Raw genomic sequence first — 26,212 nt, 5'->3', positions numbered from 1 at the left:
TAGGAATAAACTACCATTATGTTTTGAGATGTATTGTGGGGCTTCAGTGGATATCAGTATCATTCAGGCTAGAGGTTTGATAAATAACAATGTTTAGCAATTAATGGATTTGATACTAAGTTTTTTTGAGCATCTGATATAAAGTTATCTGATGTTTAGAGCATCTGATATATATTATATCATATAGAGTCTAATTTCTTTTAAATCCCTAGTCATCTGTTTCTGGAAGTCTTCCCAGAAGGAATATTTTAATAGCCCAGTGGGAATACCTAATGCTTACTTTGGGCAAAACATAAAAGCTTCCATGCAAGTAAAACCACATCATTCTTTATCACTGGTTCTCCCGAACAACCGAGGCCTAAGGATTCTTTCTCTAGTGCTAATGCAAACACAGATCAGTTTTTCACATTAGCTTTGACTGTCTTTGAGCCCCTTGGACTGTATCTGCTTGACCGACGAGAACTAGGTCAGAGCTAGGGCACATGCAGGCAGATTTGGAGGTGTGGTGTACACTAATGGAGTCCTCGGTGTCCACTTCTCTAGATAAACACTCATTCCACATTTTGTCATCTTTTATGGAAGCAAATTGCCAAGTGAGTACAAGCACAGACTCTGAAATCAAACTACTAGGGTTCATGTCTTGCCTTTACTTCTTACTAAATTATTTATTCAGGTTCATTAGACCACAGTTCACTTTCTGTAAAATGAGGGCAATAATAGCATGTGTATCATAAGAGTACTGAGGTTAAAAAAGAAATGATACCTAGTTCTCGGCCTAATGTGTGGCCTGTAGTAAATTTGAGTGATAATGATGGTATCGAGTCTTTTCACTCATGTACACACTTCCAGATTCCGAGGTAGCGTAGTACTCAGGGGGAAAATGTTATGTTCCATAGGATTCAGAGTAAGAATAAGAGGACAAAAGCAATTTTTAAAACTGCCTTATTTCTCTTTGATAGTTTATTTCTACTTGAAAACTCATCACTAAGATGCTCTGAATCAATTATCACACATTCATTTTCTCACTTTGCCTCAAACTACATTTTTATGTGGTTGCTTTGGTATTTGTTTCTTTATTCTTTATCTGTTAAAATGTTCATAGAGTACCAGGTACTATATTAGGTGCTGAGAATATAGAAATAATGTTTCTCCTTTCTAGAAGCTTAAAATTACACATAATCTTCTCTATTAAGATTATAAGCTCTCAGAAGAGGATGCTTTCTGTTTCATTTTACTTCCAAATAGTACAGTGCTGTGTGCCTAGTACTCAGTAAACAGAAACTGAATAATCAAAGGAAGACTTTTCTCCCCCTTTGCAGGCAAACAGTTCTGCTATTATTGATCACATATTTGCCAGTAAAGCAGTGGTGAATGCCGCAATTCCAGCCTATCACCTAAGAGACCTTATCAAAAGGTACGTTACGTGTACTTTAAGCATGCTGTGCATTCATTTACTATATAAAGCTTTTTATTTTTTTACTGAATGTATTTCTGTTTTTTTCTGGTTTGTTTGATCATGTTCAGGTTTTGCTTCCTTAGAAATAAAAATCTTAAGTTATATACCCTGTACAGGCTAGCTTCCTGTAAGAAACATAGTGATCATGTCATTTTACTAAAAATTATTTTCAAAGGAATGTCTGTTTGTTTGTAGTGAGTACCAGACATTAGGCTCTTCCTGGTAGCTGTTGATTCACTGGAAGATAGGTGATGGCCACTGGGCCTTTGGCCTCTTGTAGCTCTGGTAGCTCTATATACTTGATGGAATATAGGTTTTTAAATTGAGTCTTTATTAACAAAGACTGAATTTGCTTTTGGACTACCAAAGAAAGTATAAAATAAGGTAATTATATATTATATTTTAAATAATTGCCATTATTTCAAACTCTGAGGACAGATACAGTGTTTCTGATTTCTGAGTAGATCCAAACACACTGGATATTTAAAAATAAATAATGCATATTAGCAAGTAATGATCTTTTACATTTCTAGCATTATGGGCCAGAAATGAATAAAATAATTAGTATGCTGCAAAAGGGTGGCTTTCTTGAGCAAGTCAGAATATTACTGTTTCTTTGGATTATTGACTCTATAAACCTTTCAATTATTATTTTTTTTTAACTTGAAAAAATCATTGTAGGTTCACAGGAAATTGCAGAAATGTCACAGAGGTGTCTGTGTGCCCTTCACTGGTTTCCCCCAGTGGTGGCATCTTACGTAACTGTAGTGCAGTATCAGAATCAGGAATTGACACTGCATCCACTGAACTTACTCAGATCTCGCCAGTTTTACTTGCACTGTGTGTATGTGTTTTACAAATTAATTTTAAATAGCTGTTTAGTATCTGATTGGTAGTAGATATTACAAGTTGCATTTTACATTGAGAAGATGGCAGGGTAAGATCATATAATGGATTCTGGCTTGAAAGTCAAATCGTCTAAATTCGAATACTGACTTGGTTAAAAATGCATGCAAATTATTTGAACCTTTTTTTAGTTGTAGAATTAAACCCAGATACAGAAAACAAATGTGAAGCTGAATTAATCCTTAGGAATACTTTTGTATCCACTGTTCAAGTCAAGGAATAGAACTTTGCCAGCTACTGCAGAAGTGCTCTATTCACCCTGTCCCAATCTCAAGCCCCTTCTTCCTCCCTAAAATTAACCACTGCCCTGACTTGTATGGTAATTATTTCCTTGTTTTCATTGTAGTTTTATTAGCTAAGTGTGCATCCTTAAACATTAAGCCTTAGTGTTGCTCTTTTAAAAATAAAGAATCCCTTTGAAGTCTCTTGTAATCTGAAAGGTCCCTTTCCAGCTCCTATCCTGCCCTCCTTTTCCCTTGCATATTTGTTGAACAACCTGGGGTTCTTGGCTCAGTATAGTGGCCCACAGTCTGCATTTTGGTGACTGTGTTATCATAGTATAGTTTAACATGGTTTTCTATTTCCTGTTAATTGGTAGTTGTATCTAGAGGGTTTGATTTTTTTTTTCCCCCAAGACTATATATAGTATTATGTTGTTTTATAAGGAGATGCATGGTGTAGATACCTCTGTTTTGTTGGCAGCTGTTAATACTCATTGCCTAGATCCATTACTTTGTTAGGAGTTGTAGAATGGTGATCTTATTCTGTCATTTGTTCTTCGTTTAGTTAACCAAAGACAGAGTAAATGCTTTGTTTGCTTTATTTACTAATTTTCATAATAAGTTGACTTTTCTGTTATCCTTCAAAGGGGGATCATCCCCTTTTGAAAGCTCCAAGGGTTATTAACTCATGGTTGAGATGTATTTTAGATATTTCAGTCCTTTGCAGTTTTTACCTTAATTGAGGCTGGAATCGACCCTCCTGTGGTGAGTGTGAGGTGCTGTGAGGTGGTTTTGGCAGTCCTTGAGTATCATTTACAGCTTCCTTGCTGTGTTAGGACGAGATTTTCCTGGGTCATCCTTTACATTTCCTGCCACAGACCAGGAATTAGCCATTTCTCCAGGAAACCTGGTTTAAAGTAGGAAATTTATTTTAAAACCACAATCTGGGTATTAGGAATATTCATTGCTACCGGGATGGTCTTGTTTCTAGGCCTTTTAAGTAGTCACAGTTCATATTGACATTTCTAATTCAAATTCCAGACTATAGAGTTTTACTTACCATTCTTCTATTTTATATCTCCTTCCTTGATGTCAAGAATTCTGGTTCTTCAGGACAAAGACAATGCCAGAACTAGAATATTTCACAATTACTCATTTGCCTTATTCCATATTATGATAAAACAGTCTCAGAATAGTACTGTAGTAAGACTAATGAAAAGTTTGTTTGCATGTGCTTTTCCTATTTTCCCCCATTTTAGATATAGTTGTATCTGCATCAATAGATTATATAACTGTTACGTGTTAAGCGCTGTCTGTTTTAACATTCTCATTTAATCTTACTTCTGCATGTGAATATGTATTTAATCTTCACTACTGGTCCTTGTATTGATGTCTTCTCATCATTTTAGTTCGCTGAAGCTTGTTTTCTAGGAGATCATAAGGTTAATATTCTCTGAGTTCTTGCATGCTAATAATAAACTGCTTACTATACTTGAAGGTCTGTTTATCTGTACATAAAAATCCTTGACGTACATTTTTCTTGAGTGTCTTAAATATATGACTCCATTTTCTTCTAGCATCTGCTGTTGCTGTTGAGTCTAATGACCAGTTATCTTTATATTAAAATTCACTTGGACTTCTTGTCCAGATGCCCCCAAAATCTCATCTTTTTCTTAAAAATCTAGTGGTTTTTAGCAGAATATATCTTGATTCTGATTGTACTGGGTCTATAGTGTCAGGAAAATTTGTAATTTCAGAACTTTTGTTTGTCTTAGGAGTGTTTTTATTTTTAGTATTCTGTTCCCTTGCTTTGGTTTTCTCCTTTGAGCACTCCTATTCTCCATGGATGGGATTTTCTTTGACTCTATTTAATATTGTCACTGTCTTCTGAATCTTTTTTACCTAATTATTTCTTTTTGATTTAAAAAATTTTTCCTCCTTTCTGCCTTTTACTTTTAAGACGTTATCTCATGTTTATTCATCCTTGTATCTCTTCTAGCTTAATCTTATTTTATGAAATGATTTTTTTCATACATTTCTAATTATTTCCTGAGTTCTGTTATCTACTTTCTGAGATTTCCTAATATTGATTGATGTTGTTCTTTTATGTCTTGTATCATTTTTAAAAAATATCTTCAGGTCATTTTGAAATGGTGGGTCATGCTGTCCGTCTGTCTTGTGGTCATGTCTTTTCTGGCATACATTCATTGTCTGAGGGATGTAATTTTGCAATTTTTTTGGTATAACTTTGTATAAGGCTTTTTGTGTGGCTTGTTTTTGTATGAAATTCATTTCCTAAGCTTATAAAAGAAGGTGTACTTGGGATAGCTTTTCCAATTATACAGGCTCCTTTTTCTCTTGTTACTATGTAATGCTTTAAAAAAGGTGTTTTTCCCTCAGATCTGCTTCTGCCCTCCACTACTTTTTTCCCAGTATTTGTGTGTGTTTCTCTCAATTTTTATTCACTCATTCCTGCTCAGTTTGGATTCTAGTTCCAAGATTCCTTTTTTCTGCAGGGACTTTGCCCTGGGATGGAGCTTCAACTGGTTAGTGTTGAGAGGTCATAGTGTCTAGATTATTCCAACCCCTTCCTATCTTAGACCCCTTGTGACCCTTGGAATGAGGATGTATATAAGCTCTTGTAGTTTTAGCTGCTTTTCTCAAGCTGGCTTACTGTGCTTTCCAGTGAGTACCTGTTGGCTGTTTTGGGTTATTCTTTTCTCTGGTTTATCAGATCAGCTGTTGCTTTTCTCTGCTTCCTTCCACACAGATGCCAATATGGTGAAAGGCTTACTACTATTTTGATGGTTTCTCCCTAGCTTCTTGTATTTTGGCATTTATTAGGATTGCCTAGTTTTGTTGTACATGTTGTCCATGGGTTTTTGATTTTGCTGTCAAGTTGCTCTATTATTAGGGGGATTTGACAGAATTCAAAAACCATTTTACCAATATCTTTTTTCTTTTAATTTGGATTACCCCAAATCTATGTCTAGCTTTTTTTTTTCACTTGATGTTGTAGACTGTGGATCACTTTCCCATGTTGTATTTATTAATCAGAAACATTTAAAATTAAAATGTGATATTGTAACATAGGTATATATCATGATTTATTGAATCATTTACTCGTAAATAGCATTTATATTCTTTGTAGATTCAGTAAATCATGCTAATATAATTAGTGTTTAGATGAATATTTAGACATTTTAATTTTCTTTTTGGGTTGTATTTTCACAAGATTTGGCAGTAATTGTAAAGATACTTATTTTTGTGTCTTAGCATGCTTCATGATGATCCGAGCAGGCGAATTCCTGCTGAAATGGCATTGTGCAGTCCATTCTTCAGCATTCCTTTTGGTAAGTGGTATACGTCTTTATATTTTCCTTGGTCATTTGACAATCAAATAAGGCATCAGAACGAATTTATATTCCCAAGCTCCTTTGCCTGGTGTTAATCAATAGATCTTGGAACATTTACAGTTAACCATGTTAACTTGAACTTTTGCAGCCCCTCACATTGAAGATCTGGTGATGCTCCCGACTCCAGTGCTAAGGCTGCTGAACGTGCTGGATGACGATTATCTGGAGAACGAAGAGGAATATGAAGGTACATACTTCCTAATTATGTTTTGATGTCTTCCTTGAATAAGTCTGGATAGACCTATCAACTCATAAAATTCTCATGTTTTTCTAATTTATATAATGACAGTATTGAACTATATGATCTCTAAAAGACTCACTTTTTGGTTCCTGCTATAGATTTAATGTGTTCCCCCAAAATTCATATGGCAAGCCCTTCTCCTCAATGTGATAGTATTTGGACTTGAAGCCTTTACGGGGTACTAGGGTTGGATTATGTCATGAGGTGGGGCCCTCAGAGTGGAGTTAATGCCCTTATAGAAAGAGGAAAAGACAGGAGAGCTCTCCCTCTCCACTACGAGGATACAGCAAGAGGGTGGCCATCTGCGCCACACACTGAATCTCCCTCACCTCAGTGCTGCAATTCCAGCCTTCCGAATGTGGGAACTAAATATCAGCTATTTAAGCCACTCAGTGTGTGGCATTATTGTTACAGCAACTTGAGCAAGCTAAGACAATTCCTAAGGTCTTTTTGACTTTTAGGTTTCATGAGCCTTTACCTAATGAATGTAAGGTTAATTTCCCAGCAGCTTCCTTCTGTGGTAGTCCTTCCCTATGCTTTCATTTCTCCTGTTTAGAGTTCATTTATTCAAGATACATTTATTGAGTACTGGCTGTGTCCTTGCCAATGTGGATTATTCCCTGCCTGCCTTTAGAGTAGTAGGGGAGACAGTTATATAGCAAGCAATTACAGTTTTGATAAACGTGAAAGTAGGGTAATATACAAAGGCAGAGAGGGGGGTACGTGACCTCATTGGAGTGATCTGTGAGCATGTCTCCACAGAGGTAATACCTGAGCTGCATTACGAATTGGAGTTGCTTCGCTAAAAACTGAGGGGTTGGGGAGGACGTAGCACAAAGATGAGAGAACAGCAAATTGTTTGGTGTGGCTGTATCTTAGGATATTTATTGGGGAGCAGTTAGTTAAAGCTTAAAGAGGTAGCCAAGAACATAGATACAGTGCTCGCTTTGGCAGCACATGTACTAAAATTGGAACGATACAGAGAAGGTTAGCATGGCCCCTGCGCAAGGATGACACGCAAATTCCTGAAGAGTTCCATATTAAAAAAAAAAAAAAGAGACTATAGATACATAACAGATTTGTTTGCTTTGTTTAAAAATTTGGATTTTATCCCAGAGATACAAACACTGGAATATAAACTACAGAAAAGGATTTTGCATCAGGATCAGGGCTAAAATAGGCCCTGGCTTACAGGTACCCAATAAATATTTGTTCTTTGTTGAAGGCAACAGGAGCCATTAAAAAGTCTTAGGTGAGTGATATAGTCAAACTTGTATTTTAGTAAGGACATTCTGGAAGCAGAATAGTGAGTGGACTAAAGCAGGACAAAACTTAAAATACCAGATGCTTAGGATTAAACATTTTCTTTATAGAAAATTACATTATTACAGATAAGGCTAATTTTGCCACAGTTTGTCTCTTGTGTGGCAAAATCATCTTATGACCCTGAGCTTTATGTAGTTATCTGACAAATGGACAAAACATGATTTCTTTGAGTCTGTGATAGTTAAGTTGGAAAGCCTCAGCTTCTCAGAATGCCTGTTTATCTGAAAGAACAGTCTCAGAGTCAGAAGACTGCTTATTTTGTCTTCATGCTGTGTTCTTCATGACATTCTGTCTGCTACTAATAAATTTTATCTCTACAGAACTCAGACTTGGGCTTTCTTTAATAAACCTTTAATAAAGCTACTTTGCTCTTTGTATCTTGCTATATAACACTTTTTTCCTGCTTCTAAATACACCAAGTATTTAAAAGTTTAAATGTTGCTATTAAATATTAGTGTTTAAGAATCTCACATGAACTAAAGTGCAGCAGAAAATATATTGCCATTAAATACCTTTATTAGTTCCAGTTTGCAAGGTCATTGTCAAATAACACTAGTTTTAGATAAGTTTGTTTACAGCTGTAAGTGGGGACAAGTTAGATTAAAACCTTCCATTTTAGACCAAAATAAATTCCAAATCAAGTAAATATTAAAGTATTTTTAAAAAACTCCAAAAAGTAAAGGAGGAATTAAAGAGGAAAGGCAGAAAAAGAGGGAAGGAAGGGAGGAAGGGTGAGAGGGAGGGAGTAAAGGTAAAAAATGTTTAACTTAAAAAAACCAGGACTGATTTAAAAAGTACATTCCTGGAGCACAAAAGGCATGAACATGGCACCAAACTCAGACACAGTAAAATGATAAATCAAATTTTACCTTCATAAAAACCACTGTAAGAAAGATTAAACGATAACTGAGAATCTAGGAAAAAATATTTATAGCTTTTATCACAAGTCCCTATAAATCAACCCATTAAATAATGGGTAGAGGCTTTAGACAGTTATAGGAAAGAATGTACAAATACACCTCACACTTATATTTCATTCTCATTTACTGAAATGGTAATTAAAACTGTGCTGTGATATCTTTGTTATCTATCACATTAACAATGAAGAACATATTTGGTAACCCTCTTGAGGGTAGAGTACAGGAACACATCTCATACATCATGGAAAGAGTTTAAATTGGTAAACATTAATGACAGGCAAGTTGTTAATTCTAACAAAATGACAAATTCATATCAATTTTGACCTAGCAATTCCATTTCTAGAATCAACTTAGAAATATATGCAAGTAAAATGAGATATGTACAAGCTTATTGCAGTATTGTTTATAATTATTCACCAATGGGGGGCATATTGGAGAATTTATTGACCATTTGTAGAGTGAAATACTACACAGCCATAAAACAGATTGGGAAAATTTCACGATAGTGAAAGATCTTAAAAATATAATGTTAATAAAAGGCAAGACTTCGATTTTTTTACTTAAAAATTATATATGATCATATTTGCTTGTATAAGCTTAAAATATTTTTGGAAGGATACAGAAGAAATTGATAATCTTTGTTGCCTTTAGGGAGGAGAACAAAATAGCAATTGGGAAAGTGAGACTACTTTTTTGGATTTTGAATAATTTGATATATTAACTTCAAAATATTAAGTTTGAAATACAAAAAAATTATTAAATGTATTGATTTTATATTATTCTTACTTAATTTTAGAAGGTGTAGAAAATGACCTCATTACTTAATATGGATTCCCAAATGCTTTGATGATTTAAGACTGAAAAATAATGAATGTTTACTAATTACATCAAGATCGTTATTATTATGTGTTTTAATAATCAGATGTTGTGGAAGATGTAAAAGAGGAGTGTCAGAAATATGGACCAGTGGTGTCTCTGCTTGTTCCAAAGGAAAATCCTGGCAGAGGACAAGTAAGCAAATGTTTTCGTAATTCCAGAATTATTCAGAGGTTATTAAAATTCTGTACAAATGTTTTAGTTTTGTAGAAAATGTACACAAAAATGTTGCCAGGGATTATGAATTATGCATTATGGATTTTTTTGTACCTTTCCCACAAGTCCTATAGTTTGCATATATTTTCTTATCAGCTAAAATTAATTTTTTTTAAAGTATTATCTATTTTTGAGCCATAGTAAATGGTGACACCAACTGAATGAAATGTTAATTTATGTTGGAGTCAGCTACAGAAATATTTTGGCCAATTTTTCTAATTAAATAGAGTTAGAAAACCATTTAGGTTAGGTTCTGATTATAATAGAATCAATCACCAAAAATAATTGAAAGAGGGAAAGTGCACTGTACTTAGAATCTTAAAATCTGAGTTCCAGTCACAACGTGACTAGATCTTAGTTATTCCACCTGTAAAGTGTACAGGCTAAAACTATGATCACACAGTTCTTTTTAGATTATATGGCAAACATGTAGGAGAAAATCCTTCTTTTATCTGTAGTATTTTTATTTTTTGGGAAACAGTGTTTCTCAATCTTCACTCTGTTGGCATTTGAGCTGAATAATTCTTTCTTGGGGGAGCCGTGATACCCCCTATGGTATGTTGGCTGCATCCCTGGCCTCTACCAGTAGATGCCTTCCCCCACTCCCCTCCTCAGTCGTGACCATCAAAAATGTCTTTGGACACTGCCAAATGTTCCCTGGTGGGTGAAATCACCTCTGGTTGTGGATAATTATTTTTCTTATGGTTCAAAATTGTAAAAATTCTTGGCAACTGAAAAAATGTAAATTGCACTCTAGTCTGAAAAGTTGTCAATCCAGTAATAATAGCATTTGCCTCATTCAGTGTCAGGAACATACTAAATGCATTATTGCTGTAAATAATCTAGGCAGTCAGTATTTATTGAGCATCTATTATATTCTGGGCCCTGGGATACAATAGTGACCAAAACAGACAAAATAATGTATATTCACAAGTGCTATGGAAAGAAAGGCTTACGAGGGAGAGGTTTAAGGAGTGCTGTACTGGGGTAAGTTGCAGGTGGTGGGGAGGAGCATACTGAGGCTACATCTGAGTTGCAATCTGTCGGAGGTAAGGAGGAGAATTCTAGTCAAAGGGAACAACAGATTCCAAGGCCCTGATTTTGTCTGGCGTGTCTCAGGAGGTCAGTGTGGCTATAGCAGTGTGAGAGGGGGGTGGGGGAGGAGCAGGTTAGATCAGAGAGGTAAGAGAGCGGTGGGGACATGCCCAGTGAGCCTCACAGGCCAGTGACACAACACTGGCTTTCACTCTGAATGGGAAGGGAAAGTACTGGAAGGTTCTGAATTAAAGACTAACATGATCTGACTCTAATTAACCTCAGTGGTCAAAATGAAATGGAAGACACGGAATAGAGAAACAGGAGGAATATTTTCAGGGAAGAAAGGAGAATGAAAACAATTTTTGATAAACTTGGAATCACAGCTCAAAGTCAGTTTTCCTTTGAATTTTTCAATTCAAATTAACACTAAAACTACTGTGTTTTTTAAATATAAACACTGAAAAATAAATTATGGAATGCATCTTATAATTTAAAAAGTAGTGAAGATTAAAATGATACAGCTCAAATATTTCATTTCATGATGAGTTTTAAAAAAACATTTTTCCTCTTTATGTAGTTAAAAGTGATGTAATGTGTAAAATTATAGGCTATTTATGAAGCAAGGCGTGTGGTAGAAAGCAGGGTATTTCTTCTGTAAATGCATGTCTACTCATTGAACTTTCGTGTGTGGATTTAGAATTAATTAAGATTCAGGCTAATCAGCCTCATTCTTACTGGACATCATTGTCTAACTTTTGTATTTGATGAAAAAGTATGTGTTGTTAGAAACTAACTGGTCCTATAGCTAGCATACTTTTATTTTTTGTAAAAAGGGAGATATACAATATTAAGTATTTTAAGATGAATGAAATGAGCACTGACTGCTTATTATGTATTTCATGATATAATTCAGTAATATAGGTCTTAACAGCTTATATGAAGGATACCTCTAAAAGAAATCACATGAAAGTTTATCAGTAGCATTTTCTGCATGCAGTTAGATTGAAAATGAACAACAGCCTAACTATCATTTCTAGTTAATGACACAGTTTAGGGATGGGTTTTTAAGAATCGCTGAAAAGCACCATTTACCTTTACATATGGGTAAAGGGCAGTTTTTTGTTCAGGGTGATCTCTTATTTTGTTTTCAAGAGTAGTACGTAGTTTGAAAATAGTCATGGAACAGAAGGGGCAAAATCAGTTCCACCTCTCCATTTTACAATATATATGACATCAGAAAATCCCATCACGGACCAAAATACCCCAGGTCTGTCAAATGTTATCTTTAACAGAAATCTATGCTTAGGATGAGAGTGACCAGTTATAGATGTGGCCTGGTGCTTTGTTTACCAGTGAAGGAAGATGCTGTTTTAAAAATGACTGTATTTGGGATCATCTCTTCTTTTCATGCCTTGGAGGTTTTTATACTTTGGCAATAACTGCTTTGTCAAGTGGGAGAAGAGCCCCTATGAAAGGGGAAATGAAAGAGAATAACGTGTCTTGAATTTCTAGGTAGATCCAATTTTAGGAAGAGGTGCAAATGAAAATTGAGGGTTTGGAAATGGATTTCCTTACATCTGTCTATTCCTGCATCCCTTTCCAAGTCTCTGAGTGTCCTAGGATGCCCACATCCCAGTTTGAAGACTACTGACATCGCAAACTTGGCATTCAGCTGAGGCGGGGAGGCAGTTCTTTTCCTGGTTCACAAGTTCATGGGTACCTGAGAAAGAGTCATTTCAAATCATTTCACCTCCCTGTAACTGTTACTTTACAGCAACAAAAAGAACATAACATTATTATGCTATTTCCTCCACCTATCTCAGGTAGGATGCTGTGGAAAAGGAGATCACCTAGTTTTGAAATTCTTCCTTAATGTAGTCATGGCTTCTACATGAAGATTCTATAATCTTTTAGTAGGTATACATTTCAGCAGCTTTGTCCAGTATTTTTGCCTCATTCCACTGGTGAAAGTGAGGATTATCTGTGAGGCACCATTGAAGTGCAGTTGCTCTCTGAGCCGTTCGGCCCTGTCTCCTGTCTGCGTCTAGTACTAGTGAGCACTGCTGTATGAACGTGGCAAAAGAATGTATGTTTTTCACCCAGCTTGCCTTTGATGGGTTACTCAGAATTGAACTGAATCCTGAGGAAGTGTTCTAGACCTTGTTGCTTACACATGTGGTCCACGGCCAGCAGCATTGGCAGTTTGTTCAGCCATGCAGAGGGTTGGCCCCGCTGTACACCTGCTGAAGCCCAGTCTGCCTTGTAACAAGGTGTCCAGTTGATACATGTACGCACATGTACACTGTAGAGTTGAGCAGGGCTCTTCTGAAGCAGTCTTGATGGACATGAAGTTACTTTGTTTTCTCTGTCCTTTTACAGGTCTTTGTTGAGTATGCAAACGCTGGTGATTCCAAAGCTGCTCAGAAATTGCTGACTGGAAGGATGTTTGATGGGAAGTTTGTTGTGGCGACATTCTACCCACTGAGTGCCTATAAGAGGGGATATCTGTATCAAACTTTGCTTTAATCAGTAAACTAAGGACTGTTTCCTGTTTCTCCTCTTCCATTTCCTGGGTTATTGTATTCTACATCTGAATGCAGAAGTATCCCCCTTATCATTTTTAGGGAATACTTTGTACATTTATTTAATCCTACTAATGTGCAGCCATTGCTCACGCAGTGACACATTGCAGATGTTTGACACCGAGTAGGACAAACCCACCCAGCTATGTATTGAGGGGTTCAGAGCGTCCACATGGGCAGCCTTTTTTGTGCAGTAAGGCCAGCGCTGCTCTTCCTTATGTACCTAAAAAGATACTAATTATTTCATGTGATCAGGAAGCCAGGATGAGTAATACCATGTAGTGAGTAATAACAAATGTGTTAGAGTTGGTGACGTCATTTACAGATTGCTCCCTCATGTTGTCGGTTGGTTCTTCCTTATTGCTGGTATCCATGGCTGGCACCGGATGCTCTCAGTAATGTTAAGTAATTAATTGTTAAGCAGCAATTACCTACTGTGTTCTTAACACTGAGTTGTGAATTTTTTTAAAGGAGTACTGTAATACTGAATATTCCTTTAAAAAAACTGCAGTGAGCCTATTTACATTTTTTTTTTAAGTAAGGCTTTTAAAATAGAAAGCTGATGATCTTGCACAATTTTTATGTCTAGTATGTATGCTTGAATGAGTGTGCAGGTGTGAAAGATTAGAGAAAATTCGAGTCAGTGTACTTTATAGTGTGAATCTTGTGAGCTGATACAGTCTATACTCTTACCTACCTGTTTCATATCTATAAGATTTAGGATATAAGTTTTGGAGAGTTGGTCTGTCTAATAGAATGTAAATGAGAAAATAGTTCATTCCTGAGAGGCTCAGAACAGTAAGTCTAAACTGGGTTACATGGAAACTCTCTTAAAGTGATTAGAACAAAGAACAGGTACTTTACAGGTAAAGTGCCCCATCCTTCATCTAGTTTAGACCCTTTTTAGCTCATCTTTTTGTACTGAATCTCCTATGATCATTGTAAGATTTCTCAAGATACATTGCTGTGTACTATTGAAGTGGGTCAAAAAGAAAGAATTAGATGTTCAGTGAAGGGAAAAGAAAAGAAAAAAATGGGCAGAGAGAGAGAGTGGGTAATCAAGGATTCTTTTTTCTTCTCTTTCATTCCCACCTCTCCCCTCTTCCTTCTCTCCCCCATTCTCTCCCTCCATCCTTAGCTGAGGAGAAGCTAAGGGACAGCATCCAGGTGATCTGGCTTTTGACTGCAAGGAGTTTAAGAAGGATGAGGCTGTAGTAAGGTGCAAATAGAAAAGAAAACTTGGGAAGAATTCTTAAACGATTCATAGCAATCTAATGTGTCCCTGAGCAGAGGGAACAGGCTTGATTACATGGCTTTAGGAGTTAGAATTATGGGTTCCTTCCCCTTTATGGTAGATTGTCCTTAAAGTTTAAGACTTAAGAAACCTTTATAGAGCGCTGATCATACAGAAGAAAAAAAGACAAGTTATATACAGGTTATGAAATTTTTCTTATTTCCTTACCTAAATGAAATTTTAATTTATTTTTTCCTAAGAAAAATGCTTTTATATCTTTCCCTGCTGGAAGCCTCCTCATATAGTCTTTCTCTGTGTGTGCCAGGTTTTTGGGAACCCAATTAAGAATTTCATTTTAGAGGATGAATTATTCTCTGTTTAAACAATTACTATTTGACATTTTAGTTATTTACAGTTACCACATTATTCAGGACTCTTCCTTAATCTTTATTATAAGGCCAAAGTTGGCATAAGGGGGCTGATTTATGAATTGCCAAAAGGTCTTGTGGTGTGGTCCCCAAGGGAAGACTCGATAGTAAGCTTCTAATATGTGCCCTTAGAAGGGCACTAGTATATTTCATTTCGGCCCTTTCAGCTGTTGATGAGCTGATTTGTTTTCAAATAAAAATTCTAGAGACTATAACCAGTATTGTAGAGACCTAGGCTTTCCTAAAACATAAATATTTATATGTAGCGTCTTCCATGGTGATTAAAAACACCACGTTCTTCCATCCATACTAAAGAACACAGAACATGAATGAATTCTTTTTTAAGGACAAGTGTGCTGGGTCAGCACATAAAACTTTCTCATTCCCTCCCTGCCCCGTGCAAAAGAATCCTTAGGAATAAACTGCAAGTGGGCTCCTAAGCTTAGTGCCGCAGTCCGCTGCTGACTCGCGCTGCCGGATCTCACGGCCTTCTTTGATCACCTTCCTGCTGGTGAAGTCACACGTACATGTAGTGTTTAACACTGTAATTTTATTACAAAAGATGCTAACTAGATTTTAAGGGAGCTGAGGGGCTAATTGATGGGCCTGAGTAACTATGTATTGAATTAAATATTTTATATTAAAGAGACAGGATTGAAAGAAGATGCCCCGTGTATAAAAATTATTTTATAGCTCTTAGCCCATTACCACCAAAGATGACATATGCAGATTCACCCTCCTTCCTTTGATATTATAAGAAGTTTAACCTTACTATCTTTCTTTACCATGAACCAAATATTATCAAAAGATACAATTTTCATGATTCTTTTAGGATGAAATATATACAGAGATTTTGATTCCTTGAAGTTACTAAAAACCCAGAAGTTTTCTTTTTGAGAGGTGAGGTAAAGAGGTGAGGGTTTGTGTCACTTAACCCCTACCCTTTTGGGCAAATTTTATCTCAGGTAGTTTTTCTTGCCCCAAATTGATATCTGTGCTTCCTTCCCTCTTGCCCTCCCAGTTTCTTCTTACTGTTCCATGAGATTGTCATGGTACATTTTCAGCCCAGAAAAGACATAAATTGATTATTCTATAGGAAATCTTTGGTTCTTAGGAACCATATTTGGAGAGGTGGCTAGCCTAGTTACTTTCACAACTTTAGTGCTGTATTTAGAGGAAGAGAATGAGTGGGTTGGACACCTCAGTTAAGAGACAGCATTGGCTAAAAGTGACTGTTGGCTGCGTTTTAAAGGAATAATTAAAAAACTATCCTCTTGGAATAAGAGATTGCATTGATTGCCACTGGGTATCTTCCTTGTTTTATGCCCAAAAATATAGTAACTCTTTAAAGAAACGCTCTCTGTTGTGTGTTGAGCCAAAACTATGGCCACTTTTAGAATAAAATCCTAAATATAGTTTTACTCATCCTTTTTTGTTTTTATTGAGACAAGTGTTACCTTCTTTTTGGTACTCCAGCTGCTAAAGAAAGTGCTGAGTCATGTTAAATGAACCCTGTTAAAAAAATCCCTGAATTTTTATTTAACTTGCATTCTAGATTCATGTTACTTGTACTTATTTTCACCTTTGAGCAAATTTATTATAGGGAATGCTGCCCGAAACAGTGCTGCCATGTAGAGAAAGCTTAAGAGAAACTGTGCATGGGTTTGTATTCATGTTATTATACTGGGCTTTTACTCTGGTAATGGCATTAGTTATGTTTCTGGAGTAAAAGTCAGAGTTCCAACACTTAGATGATGGTTCATGGCTCATTTCAGTTTACCCATCATATGCAGGTAACTAAGATTTTGGCATTATTTTCTTCTTAGAGATCTTAATATTCTGACTTTATTGGGCCTATGTTATATAATTTCTACTATCAGTTACTTGGCAGCATGACATTTTATTTCTTATAATTTAATGAAAATCAGTACCATAGTAACTGATGGTAATTACAATAACATGGTTCCTGGGTGAGGGGGTAGGGGAGATGCTCAGTAACCGAGTGTTTTACCTAGACGTTTATGCAAGGGTACATGTTAGGGGGCTTTATTCAGATCAGGGTACAGATGGAATTGCATCATGACATTTAGTTTGGTGGATGTGTAGACAGTCAAAGCTTGAAGCAAGTGCCTTGTGTTTTCTGGAAAATACTAGAACTCATTTGGGTGAAAGCTTCCCAGATGATGATAATTTATTGTACCTCTACCTTTTCCTTGGAATAACCTTTGGATTGAATCATGTAGTGTAAAAGTCCAAAATTTCCTTGGTTTACCTCTTTTTGAATGTGTAAAACTATTTGTATTTGTTTTTTTCCCAATATTACATGTGATGGGAAAGCCAAAGTTTATCTGGCAGAATCTTAATTCTTCCTTGAATCTAGTTCCGTTTTTTAACATATGGTTCTCTCTTCAAATCTTATTACTTTAGCTCTCTGATACAGTTTATTTCTTGTCAATTGTGGTCATGTTCAGACCAGCCTCTGGTCACAATTAGCGTCAAATAATTTCCATTTCTTAAGGTGCTCAAAAGTCATCTTAACTTTGACATGGCAGTCTTTTCAAATTAGTATTACTTAAAAGCTTTCTCAATGAATATAAATATAAAAATGGTTTAGTCTCCACAATATGGAGCTCAGCTGAGCCTCTTCTGGTATATTTAGATCAGGTACATTTTCTAAGTTACAGAGGAACATGGATGTTTAGTTTTGGAAGTACCCCAAATTTTAAAGGTCTTGTTTTGTTCCGTTTTAGGTTAGCTACTTCTCTGCCTGATACTGCAGGGTGTATCAGGTTTTGTTTTCTTAGCCCCACCCCACCCAGTGTTTTCACTATTTTTTAAGCCGTGTGATAAGCAGTAGGTTCACACAGTGGCATGCAGTTGACAAATACTATGGATATTTAAGAAGAGGTAAACAATTTTATCTATTTTTGCTGCAATTTTATAGGAGAAAGGGGCTATAAAAGAACCAGAGAGCATTTAGGGAATTTTATATTTTATAGGTGTTAATTACTGTGACCTTCACGATATAAGATACATAGTTTATGCAAGCTTTGTTCTCCTGATAAGAAGGTTTTATTAATTTTCCTACAGCTCAGCACTTTCATTGTTCTTATACTGCTTATTAGGGTTAATGTTTCAAATTTGCTTTATTTGTGCTTTTCAGACAGTTGTCATGATCATGGCAGTTATGTTTGTGGCACCATAAATGCTGGAATTCATGGGAAACTTACAAAATGATTGCCTGAATGTTATTTCCCATTAGAAAGAGTAGCTGTCACAGTATCTTAAAGAAAACTGATGGATTTTTTGAAAGCCATGTAAGTTTGATGACCTAGGTTCATAGTATTTTAATTTAAAGGCAAAGAGAAGCATTTTATCTTAATTGCCTTAAATGACCATTAATCCTTGTTTTGCAGAAAAGAGCTTATTTTGTTATACTATTTTGTATAATGAAAATAAGTCACATTCTAGAGGGAAAAAAAACCCAAACTGGAATTGTTAGTTTCTTTGTTTCTTCTTGAAAACCCCTTATGTAAACAGCAGAGCTAATTGTTAGCATGGTAAACTCTTGATGGTCAGCAAGAGAATTATTTGTGGTCACTTGTTTTGCCCTCCTATTTTGGAATTGCCTCTCCCTTCTAGGTTATCACTTACTAACATTCATGATGTCAGGACAATGAACCATAAAAGCAGATATATGGGGTTTGAAGTCATGCATATATGGACTCAAAATACCTTAAGTTATTTGAATTATCTCACTCTGTGTTGTTTTATTAGCATGGATTGCTAGGAGTCTGCCAAACTTAAGAGTAAAGAAGAGAAAAAATAGAGATATGAAAGGAAGAAAGTGGCTTCCTACTGGTATTTGCAATTTTCCATGTAGCTTATGATCTAAAAATGATACTTATTTTTAAAAATCTAGGTCTGGTACTTGTAGCACAGAAACACTGCCTTTCCTACACATTCCTAATTACTGTTTCCCCAGAAAATTAATATAAGAATTTACGAAACCAGAATAAATATCCGTATTCAATATGGCCTAATATTTTTGAAATAAATATTTAAATTCCAGGGATTTTTGTGTACTTGGTATACATCAAGATACATGCAAATCAAGGTTCAGGAAGGACCTGGGATTCAGCCATCTCTGTATTTCCCTTTGCACGTCAGGTGCAGTGGGTGGCATTAGTGTGCACTGGCTGCACAGTTACAGCACCTTACGCGAGTAAGTAGCACTTATTCATTAGAATAAAAAAAAAATAGCTAAGCTGCACTTCTGTAGAATATTTACTTTGCAGAGGGTAAAGCTGTCATATCTTTTCTAGCAGGATTTCTTCCTTCATTCTTAATTCCTGGTTGAAAAAATCTTTAACAAATTAACATTCCTCTCTTATCCTCTTAAAAGTGTCAAACTGGGGTAGAAAGGTTTGGTTCTCCCCCACCCCAACCACCACCAGAAAGGGCTCCATCTTTATCTTTTGATCACTCTTAGAAGTCCAGTTGTGATCGTACATTTAGCAGTTTATGGTTTCCTGTTTCACTGGAGTGATTGTGAATATCAAAATCTATTATTTCCCTCTGTAACAGGTAATGGCTATGTTTTTGACTAGAAGGTGTGGTTAGAAAAAATGTGAAAGATCACTTAAACCAAAGCCAGTCACAAGGAGTATTCTCTCCTGTTGGTTTACCTTCACCTCAGAAGTCCGAGAATATTACAGTACATAGTGAGTAGCTGTCTATAATATTTCTACCAGCTGTTCAAATAGCATATTGGTCTTGGCATTTCTTGGCACAGTGGTTCTCTGTTTTGGTGATGTCTTATTGTTTGTGAGATTTTTTCTTTAAATAATTAAGTGGGACTATACATGTCGATGTGTTATCAGTACTAAAAAGTTGTTTTCTCAGATCCCTAATTTCGAATTTCTATTCAAGTCCTTTAAACTTGTTTTTTCTTGCTAAATAGCAAAGAACTTACTTTTCCACTTTCCTGTATATCTAGAAAGTACGGACACTGCGTTTCAGTCGACTGTATTGTGTATAGTTCCTCGCTGAAACTTCCTGTAAACACAATTGCCTTGTTCAGTTTTGTTGTAAACTGACCATAAAATGCACTGTTGATATGCTTTCTGATATGTGTTTGATAAGGGTGATAAAATAAAGCTTATTAAAAATAAAGCAATTGCTTTTTTATTTCAGTTACACATTTAGTAATTATTTTAGTTATTCAAGGTTAGATAGCAGGTGAGTATGCTTTTCTTTATGATTTAATTTTTACTGAAAGCTACCATTGAAAACCTTGCATGTAGCTTCAACCACCCATTTCTAAAAAGTATATATTTCACTTTTGGAAACAGTGCATCAAACTGACAATATTGAAATGTAACTTTTTATTTTGGAGTGAATGTTGTTGATTTAGACAGAGCCTCCTTCTTGTTCCTACATTATCAGCCTCTAATGAAAAGAACTAGAATTCATAGTTGGGAGATTTGTGTTCTAATTTTGGCTCTTTTATCAAGCTGGATAGCTTTAATCAAGACACAAGTGACTTAATTTCTGACAGTAGTAGTATTTTATACGAGGACCAAATGAGATAATAGGTTCAATGGTAGTAATGAACAGCAGTCAAGTATGGAGCATCTCCTAGATGGTGGTACCATTTTAAATAGTCTGATGTTCCCTTTCACATGTGGAGACTGAGGCCCAAGGAGGTGAAATGTTAAATAAACTTGCCAAACATTTCGTAAGACTAACGGTGGTAGTCATATATGGTCTGTCTGCCAGTGGTGTGTGTTTTAAGAAGCCTATAGCTGATCTGGGTGATGAGTTTAAGAGAAAGGTAATGTTGGGGGACACCCTAAGAGACTGTTTCAAGAAGTCAGACAAGAGAAAATGAATGTTTAAAGCAGCGATTCCCACTCTTCAGCATGTACCAGCATCACCTGGGAGGGCTTGTTAAATCACAGATTGGGGACCCCACCCTGAGAGTTTATGATTGTAGTTCTTGTGTGTTTCTAGCAAGTTCTCAGGGATGGCTGCTGCTGATGGTATGGGGACCGCACTTTGAGAAGCATTGGTCTAAGCAAAGGGCCTTGGCTGGGGGATTGGAAAGCAGAACTAGACCAGACTCAGTCGCTCTCAATCCCTCCTTTTCCATGATAGTTGCAATAAGAATAGTAACTAATTGAGCATTTTTATTTTGTTCCAGGCACTGTGCAGAATGCTTTTTGTGCATTACCTTCTTTCCCCCGCACTTAGTCCTCACCAGCCTGTGAAGAAGGTGTCGAGCATTCATTGCATTTATGGTCAGGAAGATGGGCTCTTGGATCACCTTACTTCCTAGGGTTGGTCTTGGCACCACTCTGCTCCATTGCCCTCCAGTCACCCGGCCATTCCCCTCAGATCTGTCTTCCCTCTGTCATTTCCTCTCGTACCGCTTGGCTGGCTCCCATACCATGGCCTCTTAGGGGGTCCCCGTCTCTAGTCTCATGTTCCCACTCTCTCCTTCACAATGCTGACAGTTTTCATTCCTAAATAAGCCCATCATGCTACTCCCTGTTTTAAAGTACGGCAGCAGGGGCACAGGAAAGGCAGTATAAGAGAGGACAAGTAGTGACTCTACAGCATCTTACTACACTGATGGACAGTGACTGTAATGGGGTGTGTGTGGGGGACTTGATGATGGGGGGAGTCTAGTAACTCTAATGTTGCTCATATAATTGTACATTAATGATACCAAAATAAAAAATAAATATTCATTTCATTTCCCTCTCTTCTGCCCATTTACCTTCACAATAGTATTAATCCCCATAGATTGTCACATAAGACATTTCACAGTCTGACTCCACCTATGTGATGAAATACTGTTTGTCTTTTAAAACAGCTCAGTTGTCACCCTCTAGTTCTAATCTTCCCTAAACTCTGCCCCCAAACTCTCACCTCCCCCAAAAAACATTAGTGCTTCTGTGCCAACCCTTTGCTTCCTATGCATGTATTGCCTATATGGTCAAACGTACAGTTCTGTTCTTCCCCTAGGGCACCCTTACGTACTGGATTTCCATGTTCAGGTCTGTGTCCCGAGCACCTAGTGCCGTGCCTGAACTACAGTCATTGCTTAGTAACTGTTGTTCAGTTGAAAATGAATGTGTAGAATCTGCAGCCACTTGGTTGTAGATGACTTCAATATTTCAAAGAATGACAATTCAGTAGTTTCTACATCAATTATGAAGCAAAGGAGAACGGATAAAATGCAAGCTATTGACAAGAAAAGTGGCAATTAGTCAAGTAACTTACAAAGGAATTTGGAAGGTGGACTTCCTTTGGACTTTAAAGGTATGGCAGATTATTTCTGTGAAAGACTATGTGGTCTTAAGGAATTGGGGTTTTTCACTTCCTTCTGTGTAAAACTGTATCTGAACAACCCAAATCCTTGAGCCCTTTCTTAGCATGAGTGTTGAAAACTTGGTAGGCAAATTCCCAATTTAAAAACAGGCATTTTATTGTAATTTGTAGTTCTCTCCACTATTCTGCAATTTTTAATAAAAATTCTTGATGAATAAAATAGGTCGGGAAATGAGGGAGTTGGCAATGCAGAACTAAACCATTTTCAAAGGCCTGTTTTCCATGCAGTGTATACATTATGTATATTAACAGATCATATGTGATATCTTTATGTATGCATCATCATCTTCACCAACATATGGAATAAAAACGCACAGAGCAGTATAAAGGAAATTGAGTAGGTGATTGAAGCCTGCATATTTAAATTCCAGTTAAATGTCTCCCAGAGTTGTGAATATCTGGCAAGAGGCTCTAGCGAGAGATCTAAGTGAGAGATCAGTGATAGATTAAGGAAAATAAAGTTAGGGTTTTGCAGTAACCTTTTAAGATCAAGCTCACAAAAGAGACCTGTGTGTTAGGTGAAATCAAGCAATTTGCAGAGGTAGCCATCACAACTGGTCACGTTCGTGGCAATAGCCTGTGGTCTGCCAGTTTTGTGCCTTTGACAGTGGGGAGCCTTGCAGGAGACTCATATGCTATTAGATGTTTTTGTTTTTGCCTTTTAAAAAGGCAAACCGTTACGTGCAACTCCATTTAAAAATGTGTTTATATAAAATGGTCCCTGAGAGAAGGGAGCAAGCTTGTAAAGGCTCATTTTAAAGAATGAAACCCAAAGTTCAGTTGAGCAGGAAGTGGACGAGTTGAAATTAGAGAAGGGCTGATTAGCATTCAGTGCAGCATTTCCCAAACTATCCTTGAAACACTAGAATGCTGTATGATACTAAGAGAGGTTTAGGGAAGCAGGGTAGGGTGGAAATAATTCCATGGTTAAGTAGGTTGGGTATAACAACATATTCTCCCCAGTTTCCTCAGAGAAGTCTTGAACAGAAATCTGTTTATATTTAAATGAAGAGTTGAAAGGATATACCCTTTACCTAGATTCACCTATTGTTAACATCTTGGTACATTTCTTTTATCTCTTGCTTTTCCCCCCTATATACATAAATAAATATAACTACTTTTTTTATGAACAGTCTGAAAGTTGCAGATATCATGACACTTGACCCCTAAGTACTTCAGTATGACTCTCCTAGGAATAAAGACATTGTCCTCTATAAGCATGATACCATCATTACCTCCCCTGGAATTTAGCATTGGCACAGAAAGACCCAATATACAGCCCATATTCAGTTTCTCTCAATCGTCTCACTGTCTTTCATAACCTTTTTTTTCCTACCTGGGACCCAAAGAAGACACTGTATTTAAACTCTTGAAAATTTGTGAGATGCTATTGATCTGCAGAACAGTTTGAGAGAAGGTAGCAAAGGTGGTATATTTACATCTGTTCCACTTGTAACTTAATAAATGCCAACACTTCATTTTAACTGTGTAACAATATTGACTGGACTGTGTGTATGTTTTACCCTTTGCATCTCTCACTGCTGACTGCAGAGGAAAGCAGAACTATAATTACTAAGAACCTGAATATATCTGACAAAATAGTACATATCACACAAAAAAATAACTGACTGTCTTCAGGAGTATGCCTTGAAAATTTCATGTGTATTAATTGCTAACAAGGTACCGACCGAAAATAAATTTCTTCAAATTCTGTTTCTGATTACACCTTTTCTTATCAATTCCATGCTTAGAGAAAATTTGGAAATAACAGTGTGTTTTCCTCCTGTCTTTTTTCTATGACACTAAGTATGGATTTTTGGGCAGAGGACTGGCATGCTGACGGTAACATGTGTTTCAGGATCTAAACTTTAAAAAAATATTTTAATGGAACATGTGACTTTAAGAGGAAAAGGAAGAAGCAATTAGGGTCCAAAGAACTATCATAATTGGCAAATGTCCTAGTGATTATCTAATTAAAAAATTAACTTTTATTACATAAACTTCCATGACAAATAATACTTAACACACATTTGGAAGTCATCCCAGACAAAATACCCGGGCCACTCCTGATTTATGAGGTGTGTTAAAGATTTTTGATTCAGTGAGGTGTTCTGACTCTCATTTGTAGCTAAACTCAGAAATCATTCCCAATTTCTTTAGCAAAGGCAGTTGTATTACATCCTGAATTTTTGCATTCCTGGATGTAGAATGTAGGGTCACCAAAGCTGTGCACTCGCAGTTAGAGTTTCCTGAAAGGGAGCGGAAGATAGCATGAGTATACTTACTCAACAAAAATACATGCTGCTATATCAAATTTGCATGTGGAGATTTCTCTCTAATTAGTGTCTGTCACTACTTATTACTTACAGTATTATTAGATTAGTTACAATGTTTATAGACCTTAATCAGATTTAATACTTGTAAGAGTTAGGAAAATTTGTTTTTAGCCACAACAACTAAAAGGTCATTTCTACTCCCTCAGAAATAACAAGTCTCAACTTTGCTCCAGAGTCATTTAGTGTCTAAGATAGCTTATATTTCTTATCTCCTTTCCTCATGATATATGTAGATGACCATAGCCATTCTCATCCCCCATGACCTGTCTAGATGACTGTAGTTATTCTAATTCAGCTTCAACCTTTTTGCCAAACATAAACAAATACTTCATCCTAGCCATTCCCCCTTTTTTTTGTGCACCAGACTAATATATCAAAACAGCCTTCTACATGTTTCTGTGGGGATGTCCTTTGGATACCTAAAATCTTGATATACTCAATATGCTTGCTGTCTCTATCCCTGTGTTGCAAGTAACAGAAAGTAGCGCTAGCTGAAGTGAATGAACTGAAAAACAAAAGAATTGATCATAAGGATACAGTATGGAATATGAGAGTAGCAAGACAGCCAGGTCTTAGAGGGATCGGAACCAGACATTGGGAACCTGCTGGTAGGCACTCTGATTCTTTTCTTAGTATCTGCTACTTTTGGAGTCCGCCTAGTTTATTAGTGGCTCTCTCCTCGTTCCTCTTCCTCCGGCTACTACTGCTGTTTACTGTTGCTGTCTTCTCTCTGCTTACCCACCCTTGGATGGGGTATAGCTGCCTGCCACACAGACTTACAATTCCAGCCACAGGTAAAAACTGCTTTCTAGATAGGATCTGGAAATCCCTTATTTAATCGACCCAGTGTATTTAGGTGCCCATTTTAGGTCAATAAAATATGACCAGATACTGACCTACATTGTATAAAGACAATTTGCGGACTCTTCCTTTGGAGAGGGGGCGGTGCTTCCAGAAGGGACAGCTGCTCATTAGCTAAGGACATATTTCAAGAATACCTTGACTGTTCTCTTTCCTGGTAATAGCCCGTCTACCCAGTGGTCTATGTCAGAAACCCGGGAGCCATCCAGTTCTCCTCCCTCACTGTCAGCAAGCAGTCAGTTAAATCCTGCCCATCCTTCACCTTAAATACCTCTTAAATTTAGACCTTGGGTTTCATATCCATGGTCAGTGGCATATTTTGGACCATCATAGTCTCTTGCTTAAACTATCACAGTGATCTCCCTGCCTTCAAGTTCTGCTGTGCCAACAGTTAAAAATTCTGTTCTGATCAGATTCTTTCATTTCCTGGTGCTCTTTAATGATTCCCCAGGTTTAGGCAGTATTTCCCAAACTTCCCTGATCAAAAACTTAGCTGGGGTACCAATTAAAAATATATATTCCTGGGTTACTCCTCCTTCTAGATTGATAAACTTGTGGTACAGCCTGGTCACGTGTGTTTTTACCAAGCACTCCAGTGGTTTCCAATGTTTCCCAAACTTCTCCAGACGCCCTGCCCTCTCCTCCCCAGCTCTGCACTGGAAGTTGGACTCAGGGCTCCACTATCTACCTAGAGCACTTCCTCCATTTCTGTGCATCGTTGCTGAGTTAACAATTCTCATCCTTGAAGAATCAGCTC

At 36.7% G+C, this 26,212-nt stretch overlaps 1 protein-coding gene and 1 non-coding gene across 7 annotated transcripts in view; both read left to right on the top strand.

The window, feature by feature from the left end:
* UHMK1 (U2AF homology motif kinase 1) overlaps nucleotides 1-26,212 on the top strand; it is an 88,398-nt gene that overhangs the window by 3,614 nt on the left and 58,572 nt on the right. For 5 of the 6 annotated variants that reach the window (XR_005032191.2, XR_005032190.2, XM_036922848.2 and 2 more), the window contains exons 4-7: nucleotides 1,320-1,414; nucleotides 5,860-5,936; nucleotides 6,088-6,186; nucleotides 9,409-9,497. Coding sequence is in view for 4 of the 6 variants with exons in the window: in XM_036922848.2 (XP_036778743.2) it covers nucleotides 1,320-1,414; nucleotides 5,860-5,936; nucleotides 6,088-6,186; nucleotides 9,409-9,497 (360 nt within the window). In the remaining 2 variants the exon portion in view is untranslated. Of the gene's footprint in view, nucleotides 1-1,319; nucleotides 1,415-5,859; nucleotides 5,937-6,087; nucleotides 6,187-9,408; nucleotides 9,498-12,995; nucleotides 20,036-26,212 lie in introns of those variants that run through there. The other variant, XM_036922851.2, reaches the window with a different exon arrangement.
* LOC118930916 (U6 spliceosomal RNA) lies at nucleotides 7,179-7,285 on the top strand. Its single transcript, XR_005032209.1, has one exon. It is a non-coding gene; the product is annotated as a U6 spliceosomal RNA (small nuclear RNA).

The sequence above is a fragment of the Manis pentadactyla genome, chromosome 19 (genome assembly GCF_030020395.1).
Source record: "Manis pentadactyla isolate mManPen7 chromosome 19, mManPen7.hap1, whole genome shotgun sequence".
Classification (NCBI taxonomy): Eukaryota; Metazoa; Chordata; class Mammalia; order Pholidota; family Manidae; genus Manis; species Manis pentadactyla.
Note: the sequence above shows the minus strand (reverse complement) of the source record. Positions and strands in the feature narration are given on the sequence as shown.